Here is a 20205-nt window from a genome sequence, read left to right as displayed (position 1 = left end):
ATATAAGTTAGTAGTGTCTTGCTTAATGTCTTGTGTTATTTGCAGTCAAATAATGAAGATCAAGGTGCATTAATGAAACCGTGTTGGGAAGAAGTTTGCACTGCTGCCACCTTCATTATACCCATATCAAAAAAAATTTCTATCAGTCCTCCATTGTGAGGAGCACTATATAAATTGTTTTATATAACACCTTTCACAATCCTCAGGTCACTTGGCAGGAGTGGGGCCTAATCTAACTCCAGCTGAAGTCAGTGGATTTGGAAATTAACATGATAGGGATCTCTTATCTTTATCACCAATTAAATTCATCCATGTTACAGATAGAACACTGTAACCACCATGGTATCAGCCACAGTCTATGGAAAGGAAATAAAGAATACTTTACTCTTTAGTGCTACAAGGGAATTTAGTTGGTGTGATGGGGTAACCCCATGACTTGCAATGCACCCAGTTAATCATGCTCTGCACCTGGGCACGTGAGTAGCTAATAGTCTCCTGGCCAGAGGTGCCAGAGCTAAGCCATAATAAGTAGACTGAAGGAGCTCAGCTCAACAGAGACTACAAAGGAAACATCTTTCTGGCAGGGAGAAGCCCACCACTAGGGTTTAACAAGAGGATAAAGTGGGAAGCACACTACAGGCGCAATTAGGGTTTGCAAGAAGAAAGACTTCAAAGGGGCAGAAGTAATATTCAGATTTGTTTGGACCTGTTCTTGATATCCTGGAAGGGGATGTACTTTATGACTTGGCTGGAAGGCTGAGCTACAGAAGGCCTGGAGCCGGAGGGAGACAGGCAGCCAGCAGAAGGCACTGGAGACAAGGTTACCAGCAATATCATGCCCAGATGCAATGGCGCATTCCAAGGGTGAGTGTGCCCCATCACAGCTGGTCAAAAAGCAATTATCCCATATTGCAATTTGGCATGCACAATAGGGGAGATATCCCTAATGCAGACAAATCCTTCCATAGGGTCATTAGTGGCCAGGGTTGTGGTTTTAGAGTCTCAACCAAATAAAAAAAAAAAAGGTCACCCAATTTTTAAAGGGTGATTTTCCTGACCTAACAAGTCAGCAGATATGACATTGCTTGATGATATTTGAAAGTATATACAAAAGTTCCCGCAGATTACCCTTTAAACTCAACTTCTTCCTCCTGCATTTGAATTAGAAAACCAGGTTGCAGCTGTTTACCATGGAAGCTGCGAGTAAACAACTTAACTTCACTGCCTCATACACTCACTATATGCTCTGCCTATAAATTTTGGTGTGTTGTGTATGGTGTGTCTCTAGTGTCTCTTATAAGCCACTGCCTCAGCTGAGCATCCCTTATTTTCTTTCCCAAATCTATAAATAATCATGAACTATCCATCAAATATTAAATGGTACAGGAGCTAATCAGGCATTACAATCATTCAGATAGTACCAATTCATGTTTGTTTCATAGAAATCTGTGCTTTATAATGTATGTGTACTTGTGCTTTATGTCTGCAACCAATATGCACATGAATTACTGATGTGCTATAAAACAAGTATGGGGTGGGGGAGATGAACTAACCATGGCATTTTCATATAAATGACTGCAATTTAACTTTCTAAAACATTTTATTTGTCAACAGTCTGCTCACTTCAAATGAAGTCTATACATTGGGTTTGGCCAAGCGTGTCAAAATTATATGTGTATTATAAATTATTAACCTATGAGGATCCATCACAAATTAAATATGAAAGAAAGAGAGGCCCAGAATAGGGAAAAACACTTGCCTTTTCACTTTTAACAGGCTTTTGTGTGTTACAGCTCCTGAAAATTGAAGCTCTTGTGTAATGCTTTGGACAGCCAGCTCATCACATGCTTAGGTCAGTGGTTTTAAAGCATCACAAGTTTTGCAGTGGACATTATAGTGAGCCTGCACAGATGTAATATTAATGCCCTGAGCCCATATATTGTCAGACACTGAACAGCAGGAATAAACAAACTGTACTAAAAGGTATGGTTGTTCCTTTCTCCTAGACTGCCAGAGACAACCCCAGCCCCCAGTTCACAGGACACCCCCCTATTGGTCTGAACTCACACTCGAAGTCCACAGCAACACTCCCAGTGACTTTAATGGGTACAGGATCAAGCCTCTTGTTTGTACTCGCATGAATTATTTCCCCACAACCAGTCCAGCGCTTGCCCCTGTACACAAGACAGAGAACTGTGATCCCTTCCTCTAGCCAAAGGGAGAGAGTTAACCGACTCCCGGCCAACCTCTAGGCTGCATCTCTATATTTTACCTCAAAGAATCACACACTGCTCTAGAGAAGGAAAGAGTACAATACAACAAAGCATCTGCCTGAATAACTATGGGCTTGTCTACCCAGAACAGGAATGCAGACTACAGGGATGTGATTTCTAAAGATATGTAAAGTGAGAGAGATTGAGCACTACAGGGGCTGACTTTTCTTTTTCTCGGTTGGTGCTCCACCCCTGCTCTGTCCCAAGGCCTCACCCTTGCTTTGCCTCTTCCCACCCCCAGACTGCCTCTCCCCTGAGGCTCCCCTGCCAGCCCCACCCCCGCTCACTCCTCTCCGCCCCCTTCTCCAAAGCCCTGCTGCCTGCCCACCACTCACTCCCTTACACACACACACACACACACACACACACACACACACACATCCCCGAGCACCTCCCGCCAGCCACTCGCTGACCAGCCCTGGGGTCCTGCCCAACAGCTGATCAGCAGTGGGTGATGAGCACCCCTTATTTTTTTCCATGTGTGTTCAAGCCCCGGAGCACCCATGGAGTTGGCACCTATGCTGAGCACTGCAGAGAAATGTGTTTGGAGAGAATGCATGACTGGAAGGGTTGTGGAGGTCTCCCTGCAGAGTGTACCTGGAGGGGTGAAAGTGAGGGTGAGACCTTCATGCTTCCATGGTGGCTGTTGGTATCAGAAGTGTGAGCCAAAGCAGCATAGAATTTAAGGTACCTAGAGTTACGAGGTGTTGATTGAACCCCTCACTGGCCTGGGAGAATCCCAAAATGTCACACATATGTTCCAACTTCATGGATCGATGTCACTAGTCATGTTGAATTACTTTTGATTTCTGTCCAGGTTCTCTTTCTTCTGGAACAGAAAAACATTTCTTTGAGAGAAAACTGCAAGTCCTTCAGTTTGGTGCTAGGTAGGAGGAGAAAGCACAGTTTGAGGGTAATTGCTTTTATACTTAGTAAATGATATGTCATTATCATCAGTCCAGGCTCAGCAACACAACTGGAATTGGCATGTTAGGGATCAGTTTGGAGTTCAGTTCAGTCAAATTTCATTGCACCATTGGCCCCCTTCTGACAACAAAAATTACTACATGACCCTAGGAGGGAGGACTGAAGCCTGAGCCAAAGCCAAAGTGCCACTGCCCTGGGTGGGGAGGCCCAAGCCCAAGCCCAAGTGTTTCAGCCCCAGCAGGGAGCTTATAACCTGAGCCCTGCCAACCGGGGCTGAAGCCTTCAGGCTTCAGCACTGGGTGGTGGGGCTCAGGCTTCAGCTTTGGCCCAGGCGGTGGGTCTCGGGCTTAGGCTCTGGCCCCTGGACCCAGCAAGTCTAAGGCAGCCCTGGCGACCCCATTAAAATGGGGTCCCGACCCACTTTGGGGTCCCGACCCACAGTTTGACAACCGCTGGTCTAAAGAATTGGCTTCAATTTCAACACATCTGCATCACTGTGACAAAAATCAGGGAACACATGTTCTGGGGTTGGGGAAGACGTGGTTGTTGCATTTTTGCAGCCATCAATATAATCCATCAGGTAGAGACAAACACAGCTTTTCAGTGATTTCTTGTACTGTATCTAGGGTTTAAGGTGCAAGTTTGCCATTTTATATCTGTTTTTGGGGGAGACTTTCCCAACAACAGTTAGGCGCCCAACTCCTATTGACGTTCAATGGAAGGTAGGTATATAAACTGCCCTTTCTGCTTCTGACAACCTCCCTCTCCACTTTTAAACCCAGGACTCTAAACGCATTTCTGATAAATGACTCGGGCTCATCCTCACAGCACCCCTCAGCATTTTACTTTGTAGGGCTTTTCCCACAGTATCATTTTTATAGTAAGTCGGACAAATTCTACACCATGTTCAAACATCAAAATAGGCTGTTCGGGTTAGTTGTATCCCATCTTCCTCCCCTCTAGTTTTAATGTAAAAACTCTAATTTATTCAACCAGTTTTACACGGCATTATTTCCAGCGCTGTCCAGAGTGCATCTTCCAAACCTTGATTTGCTCACAGGTCCATTTTGTTTGTCTGAAGAAATTAATTCTCTCTCTGATGGGTGGAGGATGATCCACAGGATGCCCTGGCCCTTGGTTACTCAGGATCAGAGAAATCTCCAAAGAGTTTGAGCTCAGTTTGTTGAGAAAGTGCATCAACTCTCCCTTTTAACTTAATAATTTCAACCAATTTTAACAGCTCAGCGCATAGGGCCAGATCAGCTGGTACAAGCTGGTGTAGCTCCAGTGAAATCAACAGAGCTGTGTCAGTTTATAGCAGCTGACACTGTTTAAAGTAGGCTGAAAAAAGTGGGGGTTCTGTCAACACACCCACATCTACCCATCCCTCTCCCACCCTCATCAACTCTGCCCCTCCACAGCCCCACCTGTACTCCTCCTGCAGCTCTTCAACCTGCCTCTCCCAGCCCTGGAGCAGGGCTGCAGCAGGGTCCCCTCTCCCCAGTCCCAGGCAGGTGTTGCAGGGAGGAACAGCAGAGGAGGGGAGAGGCAGAGGGTGGAGCGCCCTGAGCTGCTCCCACCTCCACTCTTATGGGGATGGGGAGAGGAAAAGAGCCCAGCATGCTTTCCTGAAGCAATTCTGATTGGCTGCTCTACCCCCAGAAGCAGAGAAGCGGGGAGAGCAGCCAATCAGAGGGGATTTCCCCCAGGCAGTAATAAAAACCATGAATCCCCTTAGCAACTGGGCTGGCTTCTTAGAAATGTTATTTCCCAGGTCTGTGACCCAGCTGAGACTCTGCCCCATACCCAGACATCAGGTTAACAGCTCCCCTGCTTTCCTTGTGCCAGTCTTCTACTAAGGAGTTGACTCACAGCTGCTGAAACCTGTTTCTCCAGACAGCCAGGGAAATAACCCTGGAAATAGCTTGGTTTTCACTTTTTAGGGGAATCCAAAAAGTGGGAGTAAAATAGGAGGTGTTAATCATTTTAGTTACCGAACAATATATTATTCACAAAGTTGTCATCCCTGATCCCAGCCACAAACGAGTGGCACTCAGATATGCTCAGGTCCCAGCTAGGGTGACCAGATGACAGAGGTCAAATATCGGGACACGGGGGGGCGGAGGAAAAAGAAAAAAAACAAGCAGGTGGCGGAGCAAAACAAAAAAACAAAAAAAAAATGCCGGAGCACAGGAAAAACTGAGAAATCACGGGCAGCTCCATGCCCCGCCCCCCCCAGCTTGCCTCTGCTCTGTCTCCACCTCCCCCCTTGTGTAGGGAGGGAGGGGGGCAGCACGCAGAGCCCCCCTCCCCCGCCAGAGGGACCTGCCAGGGGGCCAGGTGAGTCCCAGGCAGTGCTAGCCTTACCTGGAGCAGCTCCCCGGAAGCATCCAGCAGGCAGGTCCCGTCCTCTGACTCCTAAGGTCGGTCAGGTCAAGTCGAGGGGGGCGGGGGCAGGGGAGGGGGCTCGCTGCCGGCACAGCTCGCTGCCGGCGCCTACAAGCCCCACCCCTGCATTACACAGTGGAGACCTACTCGCCGTCTCTGTGCGTGCCTGGGGAGTGGGGCTGCAGCACTCTGCAGGCTCCTGCCAGCCGGCAGGCGGGTGGGCGCCAGGAGTTCAGCTGCGCTGCCCCAGGCCCAGGAAGAAGAAGTGAGCGGCGCCGGCAGCACCGGCTTGTGTCCTCCACCAGATGGTCCCCCGATATCGGGACAAAGTGCGTCCCGACCAATGTAAGGTCGGGATGCGGGACAAGTCCCCTAAAATCGGGACTGTCCCGATAAAATCGGGACGTCTGGTCACCCTAGTCCCAGCTGTGTCCTGTGGGGTACCACCTTACAGAATCTTCACTACACTTTTATAGATTCCCAGGCCAGAAGGGACCACTGTGATCATCTAGTCTGACTCCTGCATAACACAGAATGTCCCCGAAATAATTCCTAGAGCAGCTGTTTTAGAAAAACATCCAATCTTGATTTGTAAATTGAGAGTGATGGAGTATCCATCACAACCCTTGATGAATTGTTCCAATGGTTAATTCTTTCACCGTTAAAAATTTACACCTTATTTCCAGTCTAAACTTATCTAGCATCAACTTTCAGCCATTGGATCAAGTTATACCTGTCTATGCTAGATTGAAGAGACAATTATTAAATATTTGTTCTCCACATAGGTACTTTACAGACTGTGATCAAGTCAACCCTTAACGTTCTTTTTGTTAAACTAAATAGATGGAGCTCCTTGAATCAGTCACTAGAAAGCATATTTTGTAAGCCTTTAATCATTCACATGTCTCTTGTCTGAATCCTCTCCAATTTGTCAACAACCTTCTTGAATTGTGGGCACCAGAACTGGACACAGGATTCCAGCAGTGGTCCACCAGTGCCAAACAGAGAGGCACAATAACCTCTCTCCTCCTACTTGAGATTCCCTGTTTATGCATCCCATAAACAATAAGGAGTGTAACAGAAGCAAAGGAGGTGGGAATGTCTTACAGGCAGCATCAATGTCATCGACCCAAGCATTTAACAGGAAGGAAGCACTTCTAAAATGCAGGTGGCTGAGAAAAGCGAAACACACTTGGAATGTCTAGTTGCTGAAAATTCACTGAACAGAAATTTAATAGATAAGAATCCACTCTGTAAAATGTACACTTCTAGAGATGATTCAGTAATAATGGTGACATAAAAGTTTTATGGACAGCTTTAGCTGTCAGAATAGTTCCTACATTATATAAGTCAATGTTTAGTAGAACTTTCAGCAGACAAAGCAGTACCTCTTCTATCTACATAGGGAAAGCTTTGTCCAGTTTATGTTGTTTTTTCCCATGAAATAGTTCAGTCTAGGATCTATCTTTCACTAGAAATTATTTAGTACCCTTTAGCCATTGACAGGGAAATATGTGTAAGTCATCTTAACCTCAACTTAAAACTATAAGTGCCTTAGAAGTTAAGATCCATATTTGTGTGACCCTGTTGGGCAATAAAGCTTCTACCTTCTAAATTAACATGGAGAATATACGTACTCAGAGTGTGAATCTGAGAGATTAAACCAATCCAGGGAAAGCATGGGGTTAAAATTAGAGAAGTGCAAAATAATCACTCTTTACTTTGTAGATTTTTTACATGTGAAATTGGAGATTTTCTGTGAATGGGTCCGCACTAAATTTTTGCCAGTCAGGGACAGAACATTCTTTTCCCCAGAGTGTAACACGGTGAATTACATCTTGGAAAAATTCCAGAAATCCACATAAAACATGCATTTGCTTGATGAGATGACAGTGTGTGTGTGGGGGGGGGAGGGTGTTGCCTGTAGAAATCATTGCTCATTTGTGTGGAAAAAGCTACAATAAAGTAAGCCAAAACCACAAAATATTTTTTATAGAACAAAACATATTTTTTTCTGGTTTATAGCTTAAAGTCCATGGGAGTTTTGCCATTGACTCGAATGGGAGAAGAAGGATAGGTTCACAGTATACCCTGATTTTCTTTTTAAAAAAACATTCATATAACTTTGTTAAAGTCCAAAATAAAATAAGGACTTGGCACTTTTGTGCAGCTTTCTCTTGACCTCAAGAGTTTGCAGCTTAGGCATGTCTTAATGAGTTCAATGTTTTCATTTAAAGTTTGTGGCCCAAGTCACAGGCATGTTGCAGTACTGGAAAGAAGGGGCCACAGGCGGTGCTACCATTCTTACTTACATATGATAGGATGCAGTCGGGTAGAGTGAGCAATTATAGCCAAACCACTATCACTGAGAAGCAGCATGGTCCAGAGGCTAAGGCACTGGACTGGAACTTTAGAGAGCCTAGTTCTGCGCCTATCTTCCATGTAGGCTTTAGCAAGTCACACACCTCTCCCCTTTCATCCTTTGTCTTTACGATTTAACTAAGCACCTCAGGGCAGGGATCAGTGGTTTCCCCAGGAATTGAAATTAGGGAGGATGTTCGAATTTACAGGGGGGGTGTCAGGGTCGATGAGGGCTGAGACTGTGAGGGTGAAGGTGGGCTGCATGGCACCATAGTAAAAACTGAAAATGTTTCATGGCCATTTTATTAGATTTAACTCCTGTTTTAAAATCATCACACAAATTAAAGTTGGCTACTCAAGCCTTCTATGAAGCACTAAGTCTTCATCCTTCTTGGTTTCTTGTTATAATTTTGCACAAGTCTGTTAATGAACTTTTTGAACGCAATGCATTCATCTTTGGTGGCTTCTCATGTGCCCGGTACTTCCATTCCTTCAATTGATATGCTCATTAGTTCATTCACATGATCAGGCAGAAGGCGACTTCTTTCAGAACACAAAATTCTATTCAATGATGAAAAAGAACTCAGCTCAGCTGTAGCTGTTGTGACTGGGAGTAGCAAGAGATGAATTCCTACTTCTTTCATCCCAGGAAACAGAGCACAAAGATCGGGTTGAGCCACTAGTGATGATAAAAAAAGAAGTTGAAGTCAAATCTTCATTCATTTGTTGTATGATATTCCACTATGTGTTCAAATTCTCTATTCTGACCTGATCACATAGCAGCCCCCTTGCTGGTAGTGCCTCACTCCACTCAACTGTTGGTGTTTTATAGGACAGGCATCTGTAAAAGCTACGTAGAGGTTGAGCAGAATCTAGAAGTCGCTGTTGTAGATTTTTAAGAATCAAGTCTGTGTACTTTTTCAGTTGTCTTAACAAACACTTCTAGTCTTCTTCACTTAAGGATTCAATATACATGCCTTCATTAGTCAATTTCTGGACTGAAGTCTTTGCTTCTTCCAGTACTTTTTCAATGGATAGCTCTCTGATTGATCCAAATGTAGCTTCTATTGCTGGACAAAAATCTACTACTGTTGTAGCAGATGCCTGGATGGCATTGTTTAATGACCCAAATGGTTTCAACAGTAGACTTACGAGAGAGAGAGAATGGCAATAGTCTGCTCTGAACGTAGTAGCAAAAGTAATCCACCAGCCTCACTACTTAGATCCATCCATCTTGGTAGATACTTTCCAAAGCCTGTAATAACGGCTGGAGTAATTTTAAGACAACAGCCAAGGATCGCTCATGAGAAAGCCAGCGGGTTTTCCCAGGTTGACTAATTTGAACTTCAGTCCCAGTGTATCTTCTGTATTTTCCAAGATATTCAGTCTTTTTGGACTCTTGCTGAAATAAGAATAATGAAGACATTAAATGTATAGCTTTTTTAATGTCTTTGAAGATTCTGCAGCTCGTACTAGTGCTAGTTGGAGTAGATGGCCTCTACTGTGTGTATAGGAGAGATTAGGGTTACACTTTTCTCTGAGAAAAGCTTGTACTCCACCATGTCTTCCAGAGAAGTTTGCAGCTCCATCAAATGCACAAGCAGCCATCTGTTTGGGGAATTGACAAGCATTTAACTCTTCTAAGATGTGGGTTGTCACAGATGCAGTCGATGTGTCTTCTATAACTTGAACATCTAGAAATGCATCTACTGGCCTACCCTTGATATCAAGATAACGTACACAATGACTTAATACTTGATGTCCATTTGCATCAGTGCATTCATCAGCCATGTATGCAAATTTTTTGAATGCAGTGAGAGAGTTCTTCACTTTTTCAACTGTTGAGTCTTTCACTGTTGCACCGCATGCTTCTAGCCAGTCAGTTGAGTTTCTTGCAGAAAGATAGTGAGCATTTGCTGGTCTTGTTCGGAACCAGTGTTCAACTTCAGGATGAACAAGTGACAGTGCACTTAACATTGGCCTCCAGTTTGTAGTGAGTGGTATCTCTTGCTTAAATAGAAAGTAGGATGCTACAGCCATGTTTGTTCGCATGAACTGTGTTGTGTCTCCAGCATTCTTAACAGCCTCATTAAGTACTTCTAAAATTGGCTTTGAAAGTGGGCTTATAAGGCTTTCTGCATGTTGATACACTCCAGAGGCCTGGTGTTTTGCAGCTTTTTCACATAGTTTGTCAACATCGGCTTTGCTGATCGGTTTGACAAACCAAGCTCCTCCACTTTTACCAATTATAGCATTGGGAAGCTTTCCTTCTTCGCAAGCTTTTTTGCAAGAGGTGCACCAGTAGCCATCTTTTGTAACTTCAATAAATGGGAACACTTTGACCGACAAACATCGGGAACTGCCTTTAGGTTTTGGAGACACTGTTTCTTTAGTAGGTAGCTGTATTTGTGCTTCGGGCTGGTCGGATGTAGATATACCACTTGAATCTTCAGATGACATGTTGATATATTCCTGGTTCTTGATGTGTTCTTCACCTTGGTTAGTTTTTGAGGCCTTTGAGTGGAAAAATTGTTGTATTGTTTTTTGTCTTTTCATTTTCACTTTGACCTGCAACATATAAAAGAGATATGAAGAAAGTAAATGTTTTGTTAGGATAATGCAAATTTAACATAAGGATAATGCAGGTTACACCAAAACACATAACAGGTCTAGATTTCTAAAAAAAAAAAATACAATTTTTTTTTTAAAAATGTATTTAATTTAAATTGACTTTTGAAAAGTAAGCCATCATGGGATAAGAGGGAAGTCCTCTCATGGATCAGTAACTGGTTAAAAGATGGGAAACAAAGGAAAGGAATAAATTATCCGTTTTCAGAATGGAGAGAGATAAATAGTGGTATTCCTGAGGGGTCGGTACTGGGACCATTACTGTTCAACATATTCATAAATGATCTGGAAAAATGGGTAAACAGTGAGGTGGCAAAATTTGCAGATGACACAAAACTATTCAAGGTAGTTAAGTCCCAGGCAGACTGCAAAGAGTTACAAAGGGATCTCACAAAACTGGGTGACTGGGCAACAAAATGGCAGATGAAATTCAATATTGATAAATGCAAAGTAATGCATATTGGAAAACAATCTCAACTATACACACAAAATGATGGAGTCTGAATTAGCTGTTAACACTCAAGAAAGAGATCTTGGAGTCGTGGATAGTTCTCTGAAAACATCTACTCAATGTGCAGCAGCAGTCAAAAAAGCAAACAGAATGTTGGCAATCATTAATGTTTCAATTCAAATTTCCAAACAGTCACTAAATTGGCATGTAACTAGATCACAAAACTGGGGGGGGGGGGGGAGTTGTGGAAATTCAGGGGGGTGTAGGGAAATCAGTGGCAGGGATTGTTTCTTCCCATGTGTGTATCGAGCGTTCAGCACAACAGGGTCCTGTCCTTGGCGGAGGCTTCTAGCCACACAAATGAATAATGATTAAGCATGTATTAAGTTGGGTCACTGTTTTCCTGAAGAGATTACAGGTCCAATTCATGACTGCCCCTGAGCTCTGCTCAGGGTAGCATCAGCATTTTTCAGCAAGAGGATTCCCTAACTGGCCAGCAATCTGTTGAAGTCTGCCAGAAAACCACAGCTGCATGCACCTGTAAGAAGGGGGCCAGCGTTCATTCATTTAAAACATCAAATCTGGACACTTTCATTTTCAAAGGGAACCAGGGGTCAAGGGGCGTAATTGCCAAGTGATATTTATGGGAATGCTTTGGTTTCTGCAAGTAAGAATAGATGTATCAGGCATTGTTAGAGTCAAATAACCCAGTGGGTTGTGATTATTTTGGCTGATGTACGCAGAAGAAGCGTGTAGCATGTTCTGCTGAAAAGAGTCAAAGTCAGCCAAAAGGGATATGCTGAAAGGAACCAGAACTACAGAGACCAAAAAGGGAACTGAAAGTCCATTTACTCTCTGCTTTTGTGTGTTTTTTTCAGGTTACTGTCCCTTTTGACAGTACTGATACTTTTAAGATTGATTTTTTATCACTGAAGCTTTTTCTCTCATCCTTCAGATGATGACTTCTCCAGGGAACTTGCAGTTTCGACTGCAAATTGGCTCGTCCATCCCACCAAGGAGCCAGGTGGATCTCTGCTGCTTTCTCCCTTTCTAGTTCAATGAGAAGCAACTAGGGCATTTGCTGTTCACAGAGTAGATTTCTAGTGCAACTTCATGGTGGGTCAGTGCTGCACTTAATTCAGCCAGAGTGGATAACACAAAGCTTCCATGCCACTGAATATAAAGTTATATCCATATAGGCGATATTAAATATTCCCCTTCTCAACCCACTGAGCCTAGGCCACAAATATTGGAAGCAGATGGGCATAAACACGTACATGGCAGACAGCAATCGGCTTGATCCTGTCATGCATGGGGGAAAATGGTGCTGTGTATACATATTACTAATTGATTGCAGTCTTCCCTTTGGATGATGGTATCACTGTGCAGGCATACTTGCTTACCCTCAGCAAGCTCTGAGTTTCACTTCACAAAATTATTTCATATATTTTAATTGAATGCAGCAACCTGTCATCAAGAAAGTGAGGCTTTTAACTTAATCGTTGATCAGTTATTCATAAAAATGCTGCTTTTGCAGCTTTCTTGTAAAACTGCTGATTTGTTTTGTTTTTATGTATGATAAAAAAATGGAAATTTAATGAAGCACTCTCTCCACACCTTAAAACTCTGTAAGGCTGTTAGATGGGATACGCTCAAATCATCAGAATGGGGCAAGTATCTGTTACATATTGTGGAACCACATATCCCATTAACACAGAGAACAGGTGATAGGCTGGTATAAATTTTAATCACATGAACATGGGACGCTACATTAATTACAAGCAGCAAAGTGATGAATGGACTATTTGGATTTCAGTCTCATCTAGCGGCCCTATTGTACATGAACGGGTACATGCATCTGACGTTGCTCAGAAATTTAAAATGTCAGAAGCAAGAAGTGGCAGGGTGCAGGTAAAAGTAAAAAATCACATGAAAAATGCAACTTACATGAATATCACCTGTCATATGTGTTGTATAATATATAGTATATTACAGACAGTACTACATTCAGTACTGCAGGAATAGCATGCAGTATAGCTTGCCTGACACTTTCCATTATAAGACCCTGTTTTCAGTTGCTTGTAACTTCGCCAAACTGTAACCATTCCAGGTGAAATTTTTAACTGGGTGTCTGTGTCAGGCTGAATTATTTTTTCCCAAAAAATCTTTCAGTAAAAATGATTCAGCCATTTCTCAGGAAAAAAAAAACCCACTGGGAAAAAAATCTTACAACTGTATTAATTGAAAAGCTCTAGCACCTCCATGCTTTGAAGCATGGGCTAGAAATTTGGCAGGGGGTTTGGCTTTGTGTTAGGGATGAGTCTTTTGCTATCCACATTTGGCCTATAAAGCTTTGAAAATTCTCAGTTCACACCTGCTCAGTAAAAGCTTGTTAGAATTTGCCAGCTAAAATTCTCTAAAAATTCCCTGTGTTCTGAGCATGCTCATGTTCATGCTGACTGGACTGTGCATTTGCAACCCTCAGAGCAACTAAGCATGCTCCATCCCAGGGCTAAAGGGGCTGTGCAGGATTTTTCCTTGAAATTGCTGCTCCTGGCACTAGAATTGAGAGCAGGAATTAGAGAGTTAAGGGTCCTCACTGCCTCCCCAGAGGCACTCAATATTCCTTACAGAAACCTAATAGCCAGTATAATCCAAGCACTGCTAAAGATAAATGAGATGAAGGCTTTACTGAATGTGTTTGATGATGACAAAAAATGCAATTGAAAAAGAGGTCACTTACAAACATAGTGCTCAATGCAACTTGCAAAGGAAGTCTAATGTTTTCAGTGAGTATTGGATCAGACCCATAGCTAGCCCTGCTCTCTGAAATGTCCCCCCTTCCTTGTTTCTCATTTATTTTAAATTCTCATCAAAGTGCTTGTATGGTAGATGAAAAGAATAGCAATTGAGAGGAAAAAATAAAATGCCATCTTTTGATATATAATATTGAGTTTTTATCCTTTTCCCTCTGGCACCCTGTTAATGTAAGTAACATAAAAAAAGTTTATGAATCTAATTTCAAAAAACCCTGCTCACATGCATTATCAATGAAGAATTTCCATGGCAATACTGCTTTGATCCTAATAATCTTATTTATAGGAGAAGCAGTTTTCATATTCCATTTGCAATCTCCCCAGATTACCATAACCATACATGATCAGTTGTTAAGATCGACTGATTGTATCTATGCAGGACGAGATATTTCACTTAAATATCTAAAATGTGAAAAGCTGAGTGAATTAAATGCTCATTCATGTTGGCATATTGACACCACAAGGGAATGAAGGCCTCTACCGTATTTATCCACATAAATTGTGACACAGAGGCCCATTGGTGGTTCACTATTTGTGTCAGCAACTCATCGGGCCTGACATGCTCACTACACCTAATCTGCTGTTATAAGGATATATACCCCAAAGGTGGCATGTAATATTTAATTGGAAAACTAATAACTAGCTGATCATTAACATTCTTGTATGATGTATGTATGGTAATCCCACAAAGGACTTTATAGAAATATATACTGGAAATATGTGACTAAAAGGTGTTTAAACCAGTCACGTCAGGGGAAGTTGATAAACAGTTTTTTTTTCCCAGATAAAGGAATGCGATTTTGCCTGTCTGAGTGTGTGTCTCATGTAAATTTAGCAAGGAGTGACCAAAGACAAAGAAAAACATATTTGCATGGCAGGCAAAGAAAACCTTCAGGAGAACAAGTGCCGGGGAAAGTGATCACTTAATCTCAGTGGGGGATGGTGATTGAATTCACCAGGAGGCCTTCCTGCCCATTGAAGCAGGGCCAATGAACCTTGAGAGAGAGAGACTTTGCAAAGGTTTGCTGGACTATAAAGAGAAGGCAGAGAAGCCCTAAGTTACCCTTCACCTGAGGAGACAAGAAAAAACAGTGCCTTGAACTCTCTGGGAATCCTGACTAAGAGCTAGTCAGCCACTGCTGGAAAAGACTGTTGAGGAAACTACCTTGGACAAAGCCAGCAGCTTGTTAAGTTTGCTCTTAGCCTTTAGAGTTTTTTTACTTTGGTTTGTTTGTAACCCTATCTCAGGGGTTCCCAAACTTGGTTTGCAGCTTGTTCAGGGTAAGCCGCTGGCGGGCCACGAGATGCTTTGTTTACCTGAGCATCCACAGGTACAGGTGTTCCCAGCTCCCAGTGGCTGCGGTTCAAATTCCCGGCCACTGGGAGCAGTGAGCAGCCATGCCTGCGGACACTCAGGGCATGGCTACACTTGCAGATGTAGAGTGCTTTGAGTTAAACCCGCCTTCGGAGGGTGAAGTAGGGAAAGCACTGCAGTCTGTCCACACTGACAGCTGCAGGCGCACTGGTGTGGCCACATTTGCGGCACTTGCAGTGGCCACAGAGAGCAGTGCATTGTGTTAGCTATCCCAGCATGCAAGTGGCTGCAACGTGCTTTTCAAATGGAGGGTGGGGTGGAGAGTGACAGGGAGTGTGTTGTGTGTATGTGGGGGGAGAGAGAGTGGGTTTTGGGGGGGGCTGAGAGCATGTCAGCATGCTGTCTTGTATGTTCAGACAGCAGCAGATCCCCGCTCCCCCCCACACCCCGTCTCTCTCTCTCTCACACAGCAGTCTACAGTAATGGTTTGCTTTGATATCCGCATTCCTGCAGCGATTCCAAAACAATGACAAGAGTAGCCACTTGACTTAAGGGGATTATGGGACATTTCCAGAGGCCGATCAGAGCGCAGTAATGCGACACCTCGGTCACACTGATGCCCAGGCATTTCACCCGAGGTGCACCAAGCATTATGCTTCTCGCTGAGGTAGATTACCAGGAGCACTCTAGCCATGGAGTCAGAGCGCTCTAAGTGCCTTGCCAGTGTGGACAGGTCATGAGTTAGGGCGCCCGGGGCTGCTTTAATGCACTCTAACTTGAAAGTGTAGCCAAGTCCTCAGGTAAACAAAGTGTCTCGTGGCCCGCCAGGGGCTTACCCTGAACAAGCCACGAACCAAGTTTGGGAACCCTGCCCTATCTTTATCACTGATACTTGAACTCACTTTAAACTTCTCTAGTTAATTGAATCAACTTATTTTACTTTGTATCTAGTGCTTTGATTGAATTGATGTGATGCTTAATGCCACTGAAAAACACAAGCTGCTGTTTTTGTTTCTTCAAAGGAGCAGCAAACATTACTGCTGTGAATGTTCCAGGAGAGGGCTGGACACACCATAAAGACAGTTTGGGGGAAATTTGGGTTGGGAGGCGGATGTTGGAGTCACTCTGCAAGCAGTAACTGGGCAATGAAAGCCAAGGTGTGACCATGCATTCAGGGCTCTGAATCACAGCAGCAGAGCATTTAAGGCACTCAGAGTTTCAGGGCAGCTGGTGAGAACCTCTCATTGGTCTAGACTGAACCTCAGAATGTCAAGTTCAATATAGGAAGTGGCGATGGAAGAACCCTTACACTGTCCTACCAGTGTCACTCACCCTTGACTTGCAGGGACATTGCTTAACTCTGAAGGGTAACTTCTTAGTACCATGAGTGTTCTCATCTTTTCTAATGACTGTGCCCACAATTGCTCCAACTGATGACAGAAGTGTTGCTGTTCTCACTGAAGTGTGGGAAAACAAGGCAATAAGTGGGATGGTCCAGTTGACACTGATATGTGCTTCGAAAGGCATATTTCCAGATGATCTTGGAAGTGATATTGTTATTGGTTCCTGTGGAGGTAGAGAATATAGAGAGCATTTTATACAAATTATACCCTGTAATTTTTCTCACAGACTAAAAAAACCCAAACACACACTCATTGAAATTTGAGAGCCTTGCAATGTGTGCAGACGTTCTTTGCTAGGAGCTCTCCCTACTAGAAATATTTGCAAATTCTAAATCTCTTTCATTAAGATAATTAATTGTCTGCCACCAAAGCCTCTACAAATGCAATGTGGATCTGTCGAACATGTATTCACCCAAAAGAACGGTTACTTACCTTCTGTAACTGTTGTTCTTCGAGATGTGTTGTTCACGTCCATTACACATTAGGTGTACGCGCGCCGCGTGCACGGACGTTGGAAACTTTTTCCCTTAGCGGCTCCCGTCGGGCCGGCAGGGCCCCCTCCTTCCCGCCAGAGCGGCGCCCCGCTCCAGGGTATATATATCCCTGCCGACCCGACCCTTCCGGTTCCTTCTTGACGGAGACTCCAACAGAGGGGAAGGAGGGTGGGAAGTGTAATGGACGTGAACAACACATCTCAAAGAACAACAGTTACAGAAGGTAAGTAACCGTTCTTTCTTCTTCGAGTGATTGTTCACGTCCATTACACATTAGGTGATTCCCAAGCTTACCATTGGAGGTGGGTAGGAGTCAAGATACAACTGACTGTAGCACAGCCCGACCGACCATTGCGTCCTCTCTGGACTGATGATGGATCGCGTAGTGGGCTGTGAACGTATGTATGGACGACCAGGTGGCTGCCTTGCAGATCTCCTGGATAGGGACCTGTGCCAAGAAGGCCGTAGAGGACGCTTGGGCTCTAGTCGAGTGGGCCCGGATCTCCGGGGCCGGAACATTGGCGAGCTCATAACAGGTGCGTATACAATGCACAATCCATGCCGACAAGCGCTGTGTCGAGATAGGCAAGCCTTTCATACGTTCCGCAATCGCAATGAACAGCTGGGGTGTTCTGCGGAACGACCTGGTCCGTTCCAGGTAAAATGCCAACGCCCTTCGGACATCCAGGGTATGTAGGCTGCGTTGGTGAGGGTCCGTATGGGGTTTAGGGAAAAACACCGGTAGGCAAATATTCTGCCCCATGTGAAACTGTGATACCACCTTTGGGAGGAATTTGGGGTGCGGCCTCAGTTGCACCTTATCTTTATGGAACACTGTATAGGGTGGTTCCGAAGAGAGGCCCTCAATTCCGATACCCTTCTGGCCGACGTAATGGCCACGAGAAACGCCACCTTCCACGAGAGGTGCGTGAGGGAGCAGGTGGCTAGGGGCTCAAAGGGAGGACTCATGAGTCTTGTTAGGACTAGGTTCAGACTCCACGCCGGGACAGGCGGGCGCGAGTAGGGGAACACCCTTTCCAGCCCCTTGAGGAATCGGGCCACTGTGGGGTTGGAGAACACTGACACTCCCAACTCTCCTGGATGGAAAGCCGAAATAGCGGCTAAGTGAACTCTAATTGAGGCGGGCGCAAGCCCTTGATTCTTGAGGTGCAGTAGGTAGTCCAAGATAAACGGAACTGAGGCTTGTAAAGGCTGTATGCGTTGAGGTTCACACCAGTGGGAGAACCTTTTCCATTTTGCCAGGTAGGTCGCTCTTGTAGAGGGCTTCCTACTATTAAGGAGGATTTGCTGAACTTGGCGAGAGCACCTGTGTTCTGCATCATTCAGCCAGAGAGATACCATGCCGTGAGATGTAGCGAAGACAGGTTCGGGTGGAGTAGGCGACCTTCGTCTTGCGTGACTAAGTCGCGATGGAGGGGGAGGGTGATTGGATCGGCTATGGACAGCTCCAGCAGGGACGTGAACCAATGCTGGCGTGGCCAGGCCGGGGCGATGAGTATGATCGTCGCCCTGAACCTGCGGGTCTTGAGGAGAACCTTGTGTATGAGTGGGAACGGAGGGAAGGCGTATCTCAGGCTCCCTCCCCATGGGATCATGAAGGCATCTGCTAATGATCCCCGGCTGAGGTTCTGGAACGAGCAGAACTGAGGGCATTGGCTGTTGTCCCTGGTGGCGAATAGATCCACCCGGGGAAAGCCCCACCTCCGGAAGATCGAATGCAGGACGTCTCGCTTCAACGTCCATTCGTGCATTCGGTAGGAGCGGCTGAGGCGGTCTGCTAAGCCATTTTGAATTCCCGGAAGATACGTCGCGATGAGGTGTATCGCATGGGCTATACAGAAGTTCCATAATTGGAGTGCTTCGTGACAGAGGGGAGAAGACCTGGACCCGCCCTGCTTGTTTATATAGAACATGGCGGTAGTGTTGTCCATCAGGACTGCCACGCTGTGACCCTTTATGGTGGCGCGGAAGGTCTGACAGGTGAGGCAAACCGCTCTTAGCTCCTTCAGATTGATGTGAAGCAGCTTGTCTTCTCTGGACCACAACCTTGGGTCCACAGTTCCCCCAGGTGCGCCCCCCAGCCCAGGTCCGATGCATCTGTTACCAACGTCAGAGTGGGCTGTGGGGCAGCGAAGGGGATCCCTTCGCATACCTGTTGGCGATCGAGCCACCAGCGTAGCGAGCTGAGCACCTGGTTTGGGATCGTGACTACTTGATCCAATGGGTCTCTGTTGGGGCGATGCGTGTGGGCGAACCACAACTGTAAAGGTCGGAGCCTCAGACGGGCATGCCTGACCACATGTGTGCAAGCTGCCATATGTCCCAGAAGCTGCATGCAACACCTTGCCATTGTCGTGGGGAACTTTTGGACCGAACTTACGGCTTTGTGAATTGACATGAACCGTGCCTCTGGTAGGCTCGCTTGCGCGGTTACCGAGTCCAGGGTTGCACCTATGAAGTCCAGCCTCTGTGTGGGGACTAACGTGGACTTGGGTACATTGACCCGGAGGCCGAGCCTGTCGAACGTCTGCAAGGCCAGCTTCACGTGCGATTGGACCTCGGCCTCCGACCTGCCCGCGAGTAGCCAATCGTCCAGGTACGGGAACACACGCATCCTTCTCTTTCGAAGGAAGGCTGCCACCACGGACATGCATTTCGTGAACACTCGTGGTGCTGACGCCAGGCCGAAGGGCAGGACCGTAAATTGGAAGTGGCGCTGGTCGACCATGAAGCGCAGGAATCGCCTGTGGGCTGGATTGATTGCAATGTGAAAATAGGCATCTTTCATATCGAGGGCAGCATACCAATCCCCCGGATCCAGGGATGGGATAATAGTTCCCAGGGAGACCATACGGAAGCGAACTTTGATCAGGAACTTGTTTAGCTCGCGCAGGTCCAAAATAGGACGGAGGCCTCCTTTTGCCTTGGGGATCAGGAAGTATCTGGAGTAGAATCCTTTTCCCCTCAGGTCTGTTGGGACCTCTTCCACTGCTCCAGCAGCGAGAAGGGTCTGCACCTCCTGCGTGAGAAGTTGCTCGTGAGAAGGGTCCCTGAAGAGGGACGGGGAAGGGGGATGGCAGGGAGGGGGCGAGGAAAAATGAAGGGTATAGCCCGCCTTCACCGTGCGC

The 20205-nt window shown here is 45.4% G+C and overlaps 1 protein-coding gene across 1 annotated transcript; it reads right to left on the bottom strand.

Moving 5' to 3' along the window:
- Positions 1-8746: 8746 nt before the first annotated feature.
- Positions 8747-16720, bottom strand: LOC135977525 (uncharacterized). The gene is made up of 2 exons (XM_065578796.1): positions 16492-16720; positions 8747-10517 (listed from the first exon to the last, which is right to left on the bottom strand). The coding sequence occupies exons 1-2, from the start codon at positions 16684-16686 to the stop codon at positions 9375-9377; spliced, it is 1338 nt and encodes a 445-aa protein (XP_065434868.1). The 5' UTR covers positions 16687-16720; the 3' UTR covers positions 8747-9374.
- Positions 16721-20205: the final 3485 nt, after the last annotated feature.

The sequence above is a fragment of the Chrysemys picta genome, unplaced genomic scaffold, assembly GCF_011386835.1.
Source record: "Chrysemys picta bellii isolate R12L10 unplaced genomic scaffold, ASM1138683v2 scaf2, whole genome shotgun sequence".
NCBI lineage: Eukaryota > Metazoa > Chordata > Testudines > Emydidae > Chrysemys > Chrysemys picta.
The sequence above is the reverse complement of the archived record's forward strand: the minus strand, read 5'-3'. Positions and strand labels throughout refer to the sequence as shown.

Coding starts and splice junctions, on each gene's coding strand:
- LOC135977525 (XM_065578796.1), bottom strand. CDS start 16,686: ATGCCTTTCGAAGCACATATCAGTGTCAACTGGACCATCCCACTTATT. Junction 10,518..16,491: donor AATGTCCCTGCAAGTCAAGG/GTGAGTGACACT, acceptor TATATGTTGCAG/GTCAAAGTGAAAATGAAAAG.